The sequence below is a fragment of the Ochotona princeps genome, chromosome 8, assembly GCF_030435755.1.
Source record: "Ochotona princeps isolate mOchPri1 chromosome 8, mOchPri1.hap1, whole genome shotgun sequence".
Classification (NCBI taxonomy): domain Eukaryota; kingdom Metazoa; phylum Chordata; class Mammalia; order Lagomorpha; family Ochotonidae; genus Ochotona; species Ochotona princeps.
The window spans coordinates 46978265-46996998 of record NC_080839.1 but is presented as its reverse complement, the minus strand read 5'-3'; the positions used below and the strand labels follow the sequence as shown (position 1 = coordinate 46996998).

The 18734-nt window shown below is 41.2% G+C and overlaps 1 protein-coding gene across 4 annotated transcripts in view; it reads right to left on the bottom strand.

Annotated features, from left to right (window-relative positions):
* The window catches only part of ALMS1 (ALMS1 centrosome and basal body associated protein), a 93701-nt gene that overhangs the window by 29214 nt on the left and 45753 nt on the right, over window positions 1–18734 (bottom strand). For all 4 annotated transcript variants that reach the window (XM_058667974.1, XM_058667977.1, XM_058667976.1 and 1 more), the window contains 5 exons: window positions 13153–13394; window positions 11452–11577; window positions 8417–8587; window positions 3577–3714; window positions 653–820 (listed from right to left, as the gene is read on the bottom strand). In XM_058667974.1, the coding sequence (XP_058523957.1) occupies window positions 653–820; window positions 3577–3714; window positions 8417–8587; window positions 11452–11577; window positions 13153–13394 (845 nt within the window). The remainder of the gene's footprint in view (window positions 1–652; window positions 821–3576; window positions 3715–8416; window positions 8588–11451; window positions 11578–13152; window positions 13395–18734) is intronic.

Here is an 18734-nt window from a genome sequence, read left to right as displayed (position 1 = left end):
GGCTTCGGATTGGCTCAGCTCCGGCTGTTGTGGCTGCTCGGGGATTGAACCAGTGGATGGAAGATCTTTTCTGTCTCTCATCCTCTATATATATCTGACTTTGCAAGAAAAACAAATACATCTTTAAAAACTTTAAAAGATTACAAGAAAAAAGATCTGGATAACACAGATGTAATATTTTTTCCCTGAACACTATTGGTAGAATCCACATGTGGAGCCAATGGGAACCAAGAACTTAATTATTCGTTTCTTTGTTTTGTTCATTGCTAATATTTTTTCCAAGAAATATTACTTGTTTTACAAATCAAAATCTCCAGAAGCGGTCAGGCACAACTGAAGTTGATTTGCATAGTAAAGAAAAAGAAAAAGGAGAGGAATGGGTCTTCATTTAAATTTTGAGTTCATAGTTCTTTTTTTTTTTTTTTTTAAAGATTTATTTTATTTTTATTACAAAGTCAGATATACTGAGAGGAGGAGAGACAGAGAGGAAGCGGAGCTGCCGGGACCAGAACCAGCGGCCATATGGGATCAAGGCGAGGACCTTAGCCACCAGGCCACGCCGCCGTGCCCGAGTTCATAGTTCTTAGAACAAAAGAGAAACGGAGACAGCGAGCCTGCCCTACACAGTGACATGCATCGTAAGTTCTATTACCTGTAGCATCTATCTTTAACGACTTGTTTTCCAGCCAGGCTTCCTTAGGAACTGTCCGTTTCACAGGGACCTCTTCTTTCTGCTTGGTGACTTTGGGGTTTAGTGGGCTGTCCAGCTTCATGTCTTGTACTTGAGCTGAGTGCTCTGGAGCAGGAGTACCAGCAGAACCTAAGACAGGCAGAGAAATGTGACAGACAGACAGGAAGTTGACAAAAATATTTGAAATTCTCCTGGGCAAACTCATTACTAGTGGTGTTGAAAAAAAAAGATCAATTAGAAATAGGTTTAGAAAATGATCTAAAGTGGAGTAAAAACATAAATAGAAGGCATAAAGAATCACAATGAGAGAAACAGATAAAGAAATTTAAGTATTCAAAAGGAAGGAAACATAATTTCAGCTAGAAATATCATAGGAGAAATCTGGATAATTGGTTTTGAGTGTAGGAGATAACAAATGCATAGGAATATGCTCTAAAGTGAAAACAGAAGGGCATCCTAAGCAAAGCTGAAGACATAAGTAAAAAATGGAGTCAAGAAAAATAACTGAAAACCTAAGAAACAGGGCAAGTGTGTTTCGTTTGATAACAGACCTTGTAAGAAAACAGGCAAAAAACAGGATTCAAAAAGTTGCCTGGCAGTCTATAATATTCTGCAACTCTATGCTACAAGACTTATTATTTTTTTTTTTTTACACGCTAAGGCTTTTCCTCCCCTAACAATATGACTAACACAGTCAAAGCTGTTCCTGAAACATCCATTTTGCAACAGTAAAAAAAATGGGAGCAAAATTTTAACATATTGCCCAGAATACAATCTAACTTCTAAAAAAAAAAAAGGCAACACAGTAAAAAGGATTAAGTGGGTGATTATGCTCTAAAACATGCTTTTAGCTCACAAATGTGGCAGAAATACAAGCTGTCTTTTAAGAACCGTTTTCCTCTTTATCTAAAATTGAATACTAACTTTCACTAGGCATATGGGTACCAGGACAGACACTGTATTCTTAAAGTGAATACATCTGACCCGTAAGATGGATGCATGGGAACAGTACATGTAACTTCAAAAGAGTACTCTCCTGTACCTAATGGCTAAAGTCCTCGCCTTGCATGCACCCAGGATACCATATACGTGCCGGTTCAATTTTCAGCTGCTCCACTTCCCATCCAGCTCCATCCTTGTGGTCTGGAAAAGCTGTTGAGAATAGCCCAAAGTCTTGGGACCCTGCACCTGTGTGGGAGACCCTGAGGAGGTTCCTGGCTCCTGGCTTCAGATCAGCTCAGCTCCAGCCTCTGCGGCCATTTGGGGAATGAATCAGTGGACAGAAGATCTTTGTCCCTCCTCCTCTCTGTATGTCTGACTTTCCAATGAAAATAAGTAAATCTTAAAAAAGAAAAAGAAGGAATATCTATTTTTCCTTGTGTTGGCTGTAATAATGATGATGATGATGATGATGATAAAGCTATAGCTTGAAAATTGAAGTAAAAAATATCAGAGAGGGACCAGTATTTGCACATGTAGTTAAGATACTCATTAACAATGTCTGGGTCAGGGGCCAGAGTTGTGGTGTAACATGTAAGGCTGCTCCCTCAATGCTGGCTTACTGTATGGGTGTCAGTTCACATTCTGGCTGCTCCACTTTCACTCCCTGCTAATGGGCTGAAAAAGCAGTAGTGGACAGAAGACTCATCTCTGACAGAAGACCTCTTTCTTCTTGTTTCTCCCTCATGGTAGCTCCTTCAAATAAGTAAATAAATCCTAAAGAAACAAAGAATGTCTGGTTCTAACTCCTAACCCCAGCTTCCGTTTAATGGAGATCCTTGAAGGTAGACATATTGGCTCAAGTCACTGGGTTCCTGCCTCCCAAAGCCAGTGAAAGAACTTGGGGAATGACAGATGGGAGCTCTTTCTGTTTCCATTATCTCTCTGCTTCTCAAATAAAAGAATAGATGAGCTTTTCAAAAAATGTTAGAGTAAGGGAGAGTAAGAGCTTTGCTCATTGATGCTTTGTAGTATCATGTGAATCCTGGAGTTTTGTCAGAAAAAGAAACAATTTTCTCATGATCTTTAAACCTATGACAGTTTATTTTCATCTCTTGGGAGTCACAACTTGTCCTAACTTAAACACACTATGTTGGGTTTTTTAAATCAGCACAATCCCCACTAGAGTAAAAATGACTGTAGAGTAAAAATTTACTGTAGGTAGAGAGTAATGAGTTAAATCTCTAAAAAACCAAGCTTTACTTCTAACAAGGACACTAGAGTTAATATCTTACTATATTGAGGTATTTAATCAGCAACAGTAAAGAGCCCACTCAGTAAATTTCTGCTAATAAGGTTAATTTGTATACCATATTCAAAAGTTCTCCACAGATATATCTCAATGGCCTTTAACAATGTCTATTGTCACTAACATAATGAAAAGTACACTGAAAATAAAGCTAAAAATATTTGAACTGCGGGCCCAGCACAGCTGACTGGTGGCTAAAGTCTTAGCCTTGCAAGCCACAGGATCCCATATGGGCACTGGTTCTAATCCCAGCAGCCCCGATTCCCATCCAGCTCCCTGCTTGTGGCCTGGGAAAACAGTCGAGGACAGCCCAAAGCCTTGGGACCCTGCACCTATGTGGGAGACCTGGAAGAAGCTCCGGGATCCTGGCTTTGGATTGGCTCAGCTCCGGCCATTGTGGCCGCTTGGGAAGTGAACCATCGGATGGAAGATCTTCCTCTCTCTCCTCTCTGTATATTGGACTTTCCAATAAAAACAAAAACAAAAATAAAAATACAAAAATACTTGAACTAGTTCACAGATGAATAAAACACTGGAGGGCAGAAGACAGAAAAAGACTACATTTTTGTTTCTGTTCTTAAGGAAAAATTTCATTTTAAAATCCAGGTGGAAATCACGACAGCGACAGTTCACTTACCTGTAGTGGCCTTCGGCACGGGTTCACTTTCTTCTGGTGGGGCAGTCTTTGCCATTGGCTTTTTACTGTAGCCAACCTCTTCATGCTTTTTGTCTGGGAGGTTCTCATCCTCAGGTATGGACACTAGACCTGGGGAATCTGCAAAAAGGACATTGTGTGATGCCAAGGAGGAAAAGAATATAAACACAACGGTAAGAACTCATCCACATACCCAAAACACAAATGAAATTCTAAGCCTCTTTATAATTAGAAACAAAGAACTTAGTAGGTTCTACTCCGTAAAAGCCATGACGTGAACTGTAAAGTTTTCCATATTTTTCTGTGCACAGAAAGTTTAAATAACATTTTAAATAAAATGTATTCTTTGATGGTGTGATGCAAGTTAAAAGGTTTAGATCAGGTATGCTTTGTACAGTAAAAAAAAAAATGGAACTTTTTTCAAGCTCTTGTCTACTAAAAATTTTTAGCATTCATAAAGCCAATCTTGGTATTTTTTTTTTAACCCCTCCAAGGAAAGCACTTATATCATCCAGATCTTAAATACAAAATCTTCATGTCATTTTTAAAAGTCCCATAACGTTATATTCTTTTAATCTTGTCTAGTACGCTCTAGTTCCCTTTTCTCCTGTTCCCTCCCCCAAACTTGGTCTTATTTCATTTCCCATATCTAAGTATGAATATTTATCAGCAAAGTATTTTCAACAAAGAAAATCAGGAGGACCCTGTGCAATGTTTCAGTGGCTAAATTCTCGCCTGGCATGCCCATGAACCCATATGGGCATCAGTTTCTACCCAAGCTACTCCATTTCCCATTCAGCTCCCTGCTTGTGGCCTGGGAAGGCACTGGAGGATGGTCAAAAGGATTGGCACGATGTATCTGTGTGGGAGACCGAGAAGAAGCTCCTGACCCTTGTGGCCACTTGGGGAGTGAACCAGCAGACAAAAGATCTTTCTGTCTCTCCTTTTGCCTGTAAGTCTGCCTTTCCAATCAAAATATTTAAAAAAAAGAAAATTATGAAGGGGGCCTGGCACCATGGCCTAGCAGCCAAAGTCCTCGCCTTGAATGCGCCAGGATCACATATGGGCAAGGGTTATAATCCCAACTGCCCTGCTTCCCATCCAGCTCCCTGCTTGTGGCCTGGGAAAGCAGTCAAGGATGGTCCAAAGCCTCGGGACCCTGCACCCTTGTGGGAGACCTGGAAGAGCTCCTGGCTCCTGATTGGCTCAGCACCAGCTGTTGCTGTCACTCGGGGAGTGAATCATCGGATAGAAGATATTTCTGTCTCTCCTCCTCTATATACATAGCTGACTTTGCAATAAAAATAAATAAATCAAATAGCAGATTATAAGATTCCTCATTCCAAAGAGGCCCTTGCCCATATTCAAAGGAAAGAATGCTGAAAACGGGCCTTATGGGTTTGATTGAAACTTGGCCTGACTTGTGTGATATTATTTTCTTTTAGAAGCTGAAATAGCAGAAATTCACACCAGAAATACACCACAGTATAACAGCATGGTGAAGAGAAATCCCAATATTTGGGATTTTTGTAAAAACAAAACAAAACCAAACCCCTGAAAAATAAAACATGTATTCAGGCCCGGCGTGGTAGACTAGTGGCTAATAGTCCTTGCCTTGCACATGCCTGGGTCCCACATGGGTGCCAGTTCTAATCTCAGCAGCCCAGCTTCCCATCCAGCTCCCTGCTTGTGGCCTGGGAAAACAGCTGAGGACAGCCCAAAGTCTTGAGACCCTGCACCCACATGTGAAACCTGTAAGAAGCTCCTGGCTTCAGATTGGCTCAGCTCCAGCCACTGCAGCAACCTGGGGAGTGAATTAGTGCATGGGAGATCTCTGTCTCTCTTCCTTTCTATATATCTGACTTTCCAACCAAAATTGAACACATCTTTCAAAAAATTTTAAATATACCTTTAAAAAAGATGTATTCATTTTTACATGAGAGGCAGATTTATGGAGGGAGAAAAAGACAGAGAGAAATATCTTTCACCTACTGGGTCATTCCCTAGATGGCCTTAACAATGAGTGCTAGCCTGGTCCAAAGCTAGGAGTCTGGAGTTTTTACCAGATCACCCACATAAGTGCAGGGGTCCAAGGATTTGGACCACCTTTTTGAAGTGGAATATCTGGAACTTGAAGCAGTACACATATGGCATGCCAACACTGCAGGCAAAGGCTTACCACACTACACCAAGTCGCTGGCTCAGTATTTTAAAATTTTGGAGTATATTTATCAATCACCCTCTTTCTAGTTAAATTGCTTGACAAGTTTCCAACCTGACAGCAAGCTCATTTAAGCCAGGTGAGGACAGTGAACGCTTCATCAAAGGATGAATAACAGAGCAGGTTGGACTACTTTCCTGGCCAAGCTTTGCAACATGTTCCTGGGCTTGCGGGTGCACTAAGGTGGACTTGGTCAGCCAACAGACCTTGGAGAGATTTTCTCAACCCTGGTGCAATGGAGACAATGATGTTTCAGAACTATCAAAATCACTCAGGTAACACCCTTGGAACACTCCTCCCCACATCGGGGTCTGTAAGGCATCATCTAATGACTGTCCCCTGTCCCTGGGTCCTGATGTAGTTTGACAGCAAGAAGTGACTCCTGCCTTCCTTTGCACACAGAAAAGACAAATAAATTGAAATGTTTGTCCTACCCACCTTCCTCCTTGCTTCAACCCTCTCTGCCCTAATTGGAGGCCCGCAAGGGCATGCATGCATCCCTCAACTATGCAAATATTAAAAACAAAATGAAAATTTTAAAAAGGTTAATACTCCGACGAGACCTGACAGAGAGAAGGGATGTATTCAAAGGCTCCTGGTTACAATGCTTTGGATGTCCCAACAAAACTGGGACCATCTGAACTGATTCCAGCCAGTTAATTATAAGTATTTCTTCTTGCAGCATTGGAAAAAAAAAAAGAGAGAGAGAGAGAGAAAGAGCGAGAAAGACAGGAGAAGAGTTTTTCCTTAGGAAGCAAAGTTTAGAAGTAGGCCAGGGCAAGTCTGGTGGGGTTCTCAGATAATAAAACTTGACTTTATTTCAAACACAGCATCCCCACCAAATGAAGAGGGTGAAGTATACAGAATTCTTTGTGGACATCACCTGTTTCCTGTCAATTTTTTTCATACTCATCAATGCAACTGCTATTATCATCTAGGTAGTGGCAAACAGGTGAGGCATTCCCAGAAACCTGAGAGCTTTCATTTATGAACTACGAATGGTAGAAATACTTCTCCTTCTGTTTACTTATCAGTCCCAATGTTAGTTGGCAAATACACAATTTTTCTCTTTTGAAAAGGCATATAAACAGACTTCAGCATATTTTATAGTTTAACAAAAAATTATCTAGAATAATGAAAATTTGTGCCTTAGCAGTTATTCATCTATCTTACAAAAGTAATGCTATCACCTGAAATCAAAGACACTCTGCCAAAAGTACAACAAAGTTTTAAAACTATGTCGAGGTCAGTAGTGTCTATTTACCTAATAGCTATGCACAGGATTGCTGAAAATAAAAACTACATTTAACAAAAAAATACAGGCAATTACACATGCAGAACTGTCAGTGGTTAGTGGGGCTTTCATTGATTAAATATTATCATGTATCAACAGCTTATTGTCAGAGGTGCAGAAGAAAAAAAAAACTAAAAATTCCTAAAGATTAAAATCTGTTATATCTGGAAATAGATCTATTTTTACCTAGGAATAGGCTAAAAACTAAACTATCCGCAGTGACGAGATAGATAAGACAGCTGAATGAAGTGGACTGGGTTGTGAAGTCAACCAAGTGGCTGCGCCTCCTGCAGGGGACAGCCAGCTCAGTCAGTCATAAAATGAGGCCATGTAGAGGCCGGCTGCGTGGCCTAGCGGCTAAAGTCCTTGCCTTGAACACCCCGGGATCCCATAAGGGTGCCGGTTCATGTCCCAGCAGCTCGACTTCCCATCCAGCTCCCTGCTTGTGGCCTGGGAAAGCAGTCGAGGACGGCCCAAACCTTTGGGACCCTGTACCCATGTGGGAGACCTGGAAGAGGTTCCTGGTTCCCGGCATCGGATCGGCATGCACCGGCCCATTGCGGCTCAATTAAAAAAAAAAAATGAGGCCATGTCATGGTCACCCTAATTTTTCAAGAAAATCCTCAAGTCTTATTTTTATTTATTTTTTTTTAAAGATTTTATTATTATTATTGGAAAGCTGGATATACAGAGAGGAGGAGAGACAGAGAGGAAGATCTTCCGTCCGATGATTCACTCCCCAAGTGAGCCGCAACGGGCCGGTACGCGCCGATCCGATGGAGGGAACCAGGAACCTCTTCCGGGTCTCCCACGCGGGTGCAGGGTTCCAAAGGCTTGGGCTGTCCTCGACTGCTTTCCCAGGCCACAAGCAGGGAGCTAGATGGGAAGTGGAGCTTCCGGGATTAGAACCGGTGCCCATATGGGATCCCGGGGCGTTCAAGGCGAGGACTTTAGCCGCTAGGCCACGCCACTGGGCCCCTAAAAAATTTTTTATAACACCCACATATTTCCTTGCAGAATTCAGCCTATGACAAGTTAGCTTCAACATGTGACAAAAATCAATGAAGGAAGCAATTTATATCATATTTTCTGTGGACTTATGTTGTTCTAAAACAATACTTGATTAGGTACTATTTCATTTCAAAAGCTATATTACATTTTCTTTCATATGGAAAAAAATCAAAGTTACAGTTAAAAAAAATCTCTAGCACCTTCTTATGCATGCCAGAGTAGCAAGGAGGAAAGTCAGAAGAGGAAAGATGAAAACGGAAAGAAAAAGCTGCAAAACACAAAGCCTATCCGGTTACCTGCATTATCTTTCTCCAGGGGACTTTTCTCCATTGACAACGACGGCTTAGGCACTGCCCTCTTACTGTAGATCCCTTCTTTATGCTTTATGTTGACAGCGTCTGGAAGGTCATCGTCCCTGGTGCCCAGCACCTGCGCGGGGAAATCTGGAGCAATGGCGTCATTGGATCCTACAGCAAAACAAGAAAGCAATACAGCTGGCACACATGTAGACATGACGTTGATAAAGAAATATTTAACATTTTTGCCTCCAGGGCTACTTCTACAAAAAAGGCACCATGATACGAGGGATGTGGGAGATGTTAAGGTGAAGCTGCAATGTGAGGAGGAAATGACCTAACAGAATAAAATGCAGCACTAGTTAGATCAGATCATTCATTTCCAGCTCAGTAAGTTTTCTAGAGGAAGAGAAGAAAATGCATTACACAGTAGGCTTTCTGTTACGAAGAAAAAGTCAGAAAAAAGGAAAGACAAGGACAAGGGTTATTTAAGATTTAAGAACAGCCAATACTTTTATGGTTACATTAGACTGTGGACTATATCAGAATATAAAAGCAGGTACTTAAAAGGAAAATGACATATGATGAAGACACAAAATATTTAAAAGCATTTAATTAAAAACATTTCTATAGGGCCCGGAATAGTAGCATAGCGGCTAAAGTCCTTGCCTTGCATGCACCGGGATCCCATATGGACGTGTGCAAGCCCCACTTCCCATCCAGCTCCCTACATGTGGCCTGGGAAAGCAGTAGAGGATGGTCCAAGGCCTTGGGACCCTGTACCCATATAGGAAACCCAGAAGTTGTTCCTGGCTTTAGATCAGCTCAGCATTTGCCATTGAGGCCACTTGGGGAATAAACCAGTAGATGGAAGCTCTTTCTCTCTGTCTCTCCTCCTCTCTGTAATTCTGACTTTCCAATAAAAATAAATAAAATTTTAAAAATACTCATCAATAGTTGATCAAACTAGCTTATTCTGATAGTATATTTTTAAAAGCACAGCCTTGAAGGGAGTAGAAATTCTTTCATTTTTAGCTATACTCTTAAATAAGCAAACATTCGGCAAACATTTTTATGGTCCCTTTTAATTTATTATCATTATTATTTTTTAGTTTTATCACACTAAGAAATCAAAGGTGTCATCACAGACTTCAGCAGTTACCATTAAAAACAAGTTAGGTCCAGTATCATATGAAATTAATGACAACAAAACAATCTGGGGCCAGTCGTATAGTGCAGCGGGTGAAACTACTGTTTATCAGTGTCCTGGCTTGAGTTTTGGCAGCTCAGTTTTAAATTCAGCTTCTTATCAATATACCCAATGATAATCTGAGGAGAAGAGTATCTGCCAGCCACATGGAGACCAAGAAGGAAGCTCCTGGCTCCCAGCTTCAGGAAGGCTTGGTCCTGACAGTTGTAGCCATATAGGAAGTGAAACAGCAGATACAAAACATCTGCCTCCTTGTCATTTCAAATAATTGAATCTTAGCAAAAAAAAATTCCTATAACCAGGGATAACATCCCTTTTCTTTGCAATTCCTATACATGCAAAGATGTTTATAACAAATCATAAAACTGTCCAGTCCAAAGTGATCTAAGTCATCTTGTGTCAATGACTTAACTGGCTAATCCTCCCCCTTCAAGCTCCAGGATCCTGTATAGGTGCCAGGTTTGTGTCCTGACTGCTCCACTTCTGATCTAGCTCCCTGCTTATGGCCTGGGAAAGCAGAAGAGGATGGCCCAAAGCCTTGGGACCCTGCATCCATATAGAAGACTGGAAGAAGCTCCTGGCTCTGGATTGGCACAGGTCTGATCATTGCGAACCCTTGGGGAGTGAACCCACAGACAAAAGATCTTTCTCTATATATCTCTTCTCTGTAAATCTGTACATCTGCCTTTCTAATTAAAAACAATCATACCACAAAACAGGCATCAAAGTATACTATGTTAAGACTCCACCTGGAGAGCCAGCAACCATATGGGTGACAGTTTGAGTCCCAGCTGCTCCACTTCTAATCCTGTTCCCTGCTAATGTGCATGGGAAAACAAAGAAGGATGGCCCAGACTTAGAGCCTGGAATTCACATGGGAGACCTGTAAGAAGCTCCAGGTTCCTGAAATCAGACTGGCTCAGTTCCAGCCATTGTAGACATTTAGGGTATGAACCAGTGAATGAAGATCTCTCCCCCCTCTAAAATATTCCTATTAAGTAGAAATAAATAAATATTTAAAAACAAAAAAGATTTTAAAAAGAGATTTATTTGTTTTTACTGCAAAGTCAAATATACAGAGAGGAGGAGAGACACAGAGGAAGATCTTCCATCCAGTGATTCACTCCCCAAGCGGCCACAGAGGCCAGAGCTGAGCCAATCTGAAGCCAGGAGCCAGGGACTTCCTCCAAGTCTCCTGCTTGGGTTCAAGGTCCCAAGGCTTTGGGCTGTCCTCGACTGCTTTGCCAGGCTGCAAACAGGAAGTTGAATGGGAAGCAGGGCTGCTAGGATTAGAACCAGAGACCACATGGGATCCCAGCACATTCAAGGTGAGGACTTAAGCCACTACACTACCACGCCGGGCTGAATAATCTTTTTTAAAAAAGTGATGAAAAAATCATACCACACCAGTTCCATACCTTTATGTCGATATGACCATTGGAAGTACTTAAAATTCTCACGTAATATGTTATTCATTTTCTAAGTGAATAGTTTTCCCATAGTGAATTTATAGAGATGTTATGGATATTTTAAAATTTGAGGGAAATGTACTCAAAGGAGTTCAAAGTTTTAACATCAGATTGTGCTATGTTCCTTTCAATGCTGCCATGTCTTTGCAAAGCAAAACTCTGGCAGTTGTTACAATAAAAAGAAATGAAGATGGATGCCTCACCATTGTCAGTGCCAAAAAAATCAAAACAAAAAAAAAGCAAACAGTGTTTATCTAAGAGCACTGATGAACTTCGATTTGCCGTTCCAGATTCAACTAATCAACACACAAAGAAATTATGAAAATGTCTAGTTCTGAATAATTTCAACAGAATACCTGAATGCGAGCTCTCAATGGTGGTGTCTGATTTGGCATCTGGAAGTGAAGGAGTCTGTCCCAGTTGTGGAACATAGAACATCTTCGAACCACCAGCTGGCTTATATGGCAACAGCACAGGCTGGACTATAGAGGAAAGCATCAGAACAATTAAGAAAATATTTATTAATTCATCAGACACATATTGAAAATCTTCCATATACCACTCAGTGATCAAGAGTTTCGAGTCACACATACAAAAAATTAATGAACAACACAGAAACACATCTTTGCTTTCAAAAGGAACCAGAATTGTTGAGGAGGGAGATTAATAGTAAATCATTACCGTCCTAACAGAAAATGCTGAGACTAGAAACACAAGAGACTGGGTCAGGATGAAGTTTAATTAAAACATCAGGAATACCTATGAAACTGTGTCACATAATACAATGTAATTAATGAATTTAAAATAAAATTAAAAAAAAAAAAGAAATTTTATTCTTATCTATTAAAAAAAAAAAAAAACAACATCAGGAATACATTTCATTGAGAAGATTTTTATTGATCCAACTGCAAATCTGCTTTCTAAAATATCTGTGTCAGCACCAGTGCTGTGACATAATGGGTAACACTGCTATTTGGGACACCAGCATCCTAAATAGGAGCTGGTTTGTGCCCTGAGTGCTCCTCTTCCAATCTCGCTCCCTGCTAATGGCCTGGGCAAAGTAGTGGAAGATTATCCCAGTGTCTGGGTCCCATGTGGGGGAGACCCAGAGAGAGTTTCTGGTTCTTGGTTCCAGCCTGGTCCAGCCCTCGCTGTTGCAGCTGTTTGGGAAGTGGCCCAATGGATTTCCCTAAATCTGCCTTTCAAACGAACAAATGATTCTTTGAGAGAAATAATTTTAAAAAATTATTTGTTAATGAAATAAATGGAATCTCATTGTTCAAATATGCATTTTTATGATTATTAAAGTTTTTTCCAGAGTCATCTGTTGAAATTTAATATTCTGAATCTAACCCCACTTTGAGAAAATAAGTATTCTTTTCATCCTAATTTTGTTATTCTTTCAGATAAACTTGAAGATAAACTGAACAAGTTCAAAACAATTTCATTCAAAATTAGAATTTAAATTTTTAAAAAATGTATTATTTTTATTTGAGACATGGAGTGGGGAAGTGGAAGGACACAGAGGGAGGCCTCACAAGTGCTAGTCCACTCCCAAATGACTGAGGCTAGGCCTGGTCAAAGCCAGCAGCCTGCGATGCGATCTAAGTCTTCCGTGTGGGTGGCACACCCGATACCTGAGCCATCACGCCTGCTTCCCAGGTGTGCATCAGTAGGAAACTGGAATCGAGAAAAATTAAGACTTAAACCCAGGTATTCCAATATGGGCTGCGGACCTTGGTGATGGTGCAAGGACTGTGTTCCTAATACTGAAATGGAAGACCTGCACTGCACCTCCAGCCTCCAGCTCCACCCCTGGCCCAGGCCCTGGCCCTGGCTCCAGCCCAGTCCCAGACATTGCAGGCATTTAGGGAGTGAACTAGTGATGGGAGCTCAATCTCTCCTCTTCTCTGTCTCCCCCAAACTCAGTTTCTTACAAAACAAAATTGTACAATAAAATTAGTTATTTTGACTAGAGAGAAAAGAATCACAAATTTCTAACACAATTATACATTAACACTGGCATAATCATCTGAAACACAACCGCACTTTCTCACCATCTGCGCCATGAGCAGGAGTGATGTGCTGGACTGAAGACGATGAAGCAAACCTGACAGGAGGCTTGCTTTGCTTTTGAGTCTTGGGCTCTGGAATTTCATGCCTATCATCCTTGGCATTAATAAAAATCTCAGAGGAAAACGTGGCTTTTCCCGGACTCTCTGTGGTTATCTGTGTGACAGCATCAGACGATATTTTTCCAGAAGAAACAGACAATGGGATCTTACTCTGCTCTGAAAAACTGAACAAAAAAAAAAATAATAATAATAAATAAAACATGGCAGGTGATACCTTGGCTTATCGAGAATCAAAATCTCCTTCTAAGAAGTTTCAGGGAACGTTTAAACAACTACAAGGAATATTTTGTGGACATATCAACCTCAAATTTTATAAAAATAACCCTGGAATCCTTAATTTTGCTACATGTGTTTACTTTAAAAACTTTTACTTCAAGTTAGAATTCCTTTATTTAGCTCATGAAGTGATACGTGTCAGGTGAAATGAAAAGATACTCATTTTCTTATAAATCACTAGATAGCCATTCTCAATTAGGGGGCTGTTAAGTGTACACAGAGTATATAAAGAGAGCAAGAAGCAGAGCCTTCCTTCAGAAGTTCCCATTTCATTGGGGAACAGGAGGTTCTCAGGGTTGTAGTTACATGTGCAGACCAACAGAACTCCCATTAAAACCAAGTGAAGTAAAGGGGTGACTGGATAAATCATTAGGGAGCAGAGAGAAATTTCACTCAAGAATTCCAAGAGGTCTCTAGACACCTCTCGCCAAGGACGCTGAGCTCATTCTCCTCCTCCACTGAGTGGAGGTCGAAGCTAGTGGGTGAATTTCAGACTAAAGTAAAAAATGGACAAGCGGCAACTTCACAGTGAGAATACAAGGATACCGCCTCATCCCAGTGATGACATGGACATATTTAAAATATTCCTCGCATTGTTTTAGAAAACCTGAAACTCTAGTCAGAACATACCAATCAAACCCAATCTGAAAGACTATGAATGACTCTATAAGACACGGAATACAGGATTATAACAGATTGCAGGAAGATAGGACATGACAATTGTCTCTGTTTGGCTGTTATAACAAAACATAACTAACTTGGTGGCTTATAAACAACAGAAATTGGGCCCAGTGCACTAGCCTAGTGGCTAAATCCTCGACTTGCATGTGTTGGGATCCCATATGGGCGCCGGTTCATGTCCTGGCTATTCCACTTCTATCCACAACAGCTCCCTGTTTGTGGCCTGGGAAAGCAGTAGAGGCTGGACCCTGTAACCAAATGGGAGACCTGGAAGACATTCCTGGCTCCTGGCTTAAGATTGGCTCAGTTCTGGCAGTTGTGGCTACTCGGAGAATGAGCCAGCAGACAGAAAATTTTTGTCTCTCCTTCTCTCTATAAATCTGACTTTCTGATGAAAAATAAATAAATCTTAAAAAAATTAATTGGGGGGTCAACACGGTGGCACAGTAAGCCAATCCTCTCCCTGTGGCCCTGGCACCCCATATGGACACTGGGTCAAGCCCCAGCTGTTCCACTTCCAATCTTGCTCCCTGGTAATGGCCTAGAAAAGCAGATGATGATGGCCTGAAGCCATCATCACCTGTGCAAGAAATCCAGCAGAAACTCCTGGCACCTGGCTCTGGATCGCCCCAGCTCTGGCCACTATGGCAACTTGGGGAGTGAATCAGCGGACAGAAGGTCTTTGTCTCTCCTTCTCTCTGTAAATTTCAATAAAAATAAACCTTTAAAAACAAATAAATTAAAAAACCTCACTGGTCTTATTCTTAAGGAATCTATCACATGACTTCCCAAATGTCCTACTTCAAAATATCTTAGTTAAAAAAATAAATAAAATAAAATACCTTAGTAACTAAATATCAACATAAAGCTTTTGGAGGGAAACAGATATTCTGATATAGCATTTTGTCCTTAACCCACTCCCACATTCAAGTCTTTCTTGCATGCAAAATCCATTAATTCCTCCTCAATAAGTCCAAAAGCCTTAACTCATTCCAGCAGCAACTTTAAAGTTTCATTTCACTCCAGAGTGTCCATGTAAATCAGATTATGGGCAGAATTCTGGGTACAAGCCATCCTAAGGCACCCTAAGACAAAATGCCTTCCAAGCTATAAATCTTGTGAAAATAGAATGTTACATGTTTCTAAACCACAATGGTAGGACAGACACTCCCATTCTACAGGGAGAAGGGGGAAAGCAGAAGGAGTCAAATGGTTCCAAGCAAGTCCATAAGCTTCAAACTCAAGAATCATCTGCGACAGAAGGCTTTGCCTTGCAGGCCCCCGGGGGCAGAGTTCTGCCTTCTGGATCCACTGTGGATGGTAGTCTCACCCCTCACGGCTGAGTGGTTATGCTCCTACGGTGCTTCTCTGTGGCAGAACTACTTCCTGAGTGGGTCTGTGCCAGGGTCGCACATTTGCAGCTCTCCTAAAGTGAAATTACACATGCGGCTTCATTAGTCCGGAGCCTTGTCACAGCTCTGGTGAGTGCTGCCCTGTGGGGCTTCTCCCAGGCGACCCTGCATCCCCGAGGATTTCCTGCGTGGGTTCTGTCTGTGCCTCCACAACATGGTGGAGTGCAGGACATGAGTACTGGAGCCCCAGAGCCACACCTAAGGTACTGAGGAGGTACAGTGACAGCATGAGGGTAACAGAGCCTACAGGCCTACAGGTAGTGCTAAGTGGTAAGCACTGAGGGCCCACTGGTGTCCGTGCCCTTCTTTTGAAATCATTCGTCCCCATGGCTGTCATGACTGTGGCAATCTGATGATCTCCAAGATGCCTGTGATAGGAATGGCAGAATCCTTAAGCTCCAAAAAGGCCTTTGGGATCATGCTTCAATTGTCTTGATCAATGGCACCTGGCTGATCCATCCCAATCTCATCAAATTCCTGGCCACACCCCTACTGGACAATGGATTCTCCCCAAACATACTTGCCCAGTTTTTACAATCTGGATGGGCTGAGAACCTTCCAAATCTTTTTTTTTTTTTTGCTCCCTTAAAGTTTCATCTCTCTTCTCACATTTTACCATCAGCATTTAAGACAAGTGACCTGACAGAAACTTTACTTACAAACTTCTTCAGTTAAATATGCTATTTCATCACATTTTCTATCTTCTGCAAAACACCAGGCTGTGAATACAGTGCAGCTAAGTACTTGCACACTTTGTCACAACGTGTTTTCTCTACAGTAACAGCTTTTCCATTTCTGTAGGAGACCACATCAAAATGTCCTTTATATTTCTACCAACATTCTACTCATCATCACTTGGATAACTATATGAAGCTTGAGGCTTTTCCAAAGTTTTGTCCTCTTCTTCTGAGTCCGAGTTCACCAGTTCTCCTGAACAGTTTGCTCAACAGTAATGTAGGCCTTTTCTAGGATGCATCTGAAAATTCTGTCTGCTTCTACCCATTTCCTAGTTCCACATTTTCAGGTGTTTGCTCCAGCAATAAACTCACTCCTTGGTACCAGTTTTGCCTTGGTGACTTTGGGCGGCTGTATCAAAACATGAAGGACTAACTGAATAACTCAGAGATCTATTTCTCACAGTTCTGGCGCACGGTAAATCGAAGACCCAAGGTGCTGGCAGCTTGGATTGCCTGCCTTCTGGTTCACAGATGAAGCCTTCCTGACATGTCACCATATGGCTGAAGTGCCTAGCTTCCTCTGTGAGGACTCCCATAGTTTTGTCCTCACAACCTAATCATCTCCTCAATCATCTCCCTTTTAAATACTGTCATGTAAAGAATTAGAGTTGACATGCGGATTTGGGGAGGTTGCAGATATTCAGACCACAGCAAAAACTAACCAAATGCCATGTAATATAGTAGTCTGAGTCCCAGGATAGGAACAGGGCCATACTAGAAAAACTGGCAAAATTCAAGTACTGAAAATTACTAACAGTATTAGTTAAATGTTGGTTTCCTCATTTTGACAAAGTATACTATAGTAATGTAAAATGTTAACATTACTTAAGAATAGAAGTTTGAGAAGGTTATAAGGAAATCTATTATGCTTCTATGTTTTCTAAGGCTAAAAGTATTCCAAAATTTTAAATTATTCAAAATTTTTAATAAAGTTTAAAAAAAACCAGGTATTTGCAACTGCCGTCATACTCCATCACTTCCTGCAGCTCACACAGTTGTAGCCAAAGGAGAAAGGGAATAAGTAAGAAGTCTCTACAAAGCAAATGGTCAGTCTACCCAGGGTGGGCAGGGAAGTTCACAGTTGCTCTCAGGTGTGCGCCCTCTGCTGGAGGTGTACAGAAGCTACCTCATCATTATAGACTGGGTACTGCAGTCATTATCAGAAGTCCACAGACCTTCAGATTAGCAAACTTCTCTTCCAGAATCTGATAGTAGATATTACTCAGAACTTCTACTCAGACCTGTGTGGAGTGCACCCACTGGTGCTTTGAAGGAGGTAAGTAAGCTATCTGGCTGGCCTTTTTAAAGACATCTACCTGTGTATCACCCATGCTAAATGTATGACATTTCTGTCAAAAGACATCCAGGGAGCGAATCACATCTATGAGCAATGTGTTTAAGCATCTGCTACAATGGGAGGCAGTTCATTCTCATAATAACAGGGGCAGCATCCATGTCCTGGGCTGGAAAACCTGGGTTTGATGCCTAGCTCCAGCTCCCTTCCTATAAATGCACTGATGCTCAAGTGGGTCCTGCCACCAACATGGGAGATTTGGACTGAGTTTCCAGCTGCTAGTCTTGGCCCTGGCTCGGCCCTGGCTCAGCCCAGGCTATTGTGAGCAGCTACAGAGTAATCAATAAAGGGGAATTTCTTTTTCTCTCTTCCCCTCTCCCTTCCCTTCACTATCTCTTCCTCTCCCCCCTTTCTTTTTCTACATCTCAAATAAGTAAAAATTCTAGAAATAAATTTCCCTTCTTCATATTATTAATAGTGTTGAATATCCAGACATTTTCCCCCATGGGATCAAAAGGTACCTAAGTATATCTGACTACAAGTGGAGAAATGGGATTGAGAAACCAGGTATTTGTTTATACATTTCTGATACTAATTAAGGGCCACAAAACATTAATGAAAGTCCAATGTTTTAGCAAACAAATTTCAACAGCTCAAATTTATAACCATTATAAATAAACTTCTGATTTTTTTTCTGGGCAATGCCAGTACTTGCATTTTTTAAAAAACAAGTTAATTTCTTACTGATGGAAATTAAATGTAGTATTTTTATCATACAACTTATTTCATCTATTCATTATCCTTTTCTTTTTTTTAAGAAGAAAAAAAAAATTACTTATTTAAAAGGCAGAATGACATGCATGGGAAAGACAGAGGTCTTCCCATCCTTTGGTTCATTCCCTAAAGGACTACAACAGCCAAAGCTAGGCCAGGCTCAAGTCAAGAACCAATTTCCCTCCTGGTATCCTACATGGTGGCAAGGACCCAAGTACTGGGGTTTAGGCCATTAGCAAGAAGATGGATCAGAAGCAGAGCAGCTAAGTCTCTCTTCATGGGATGTCAGTGTTGAAAACAATGGCTTAACCCAGTATGCTACTACACTGG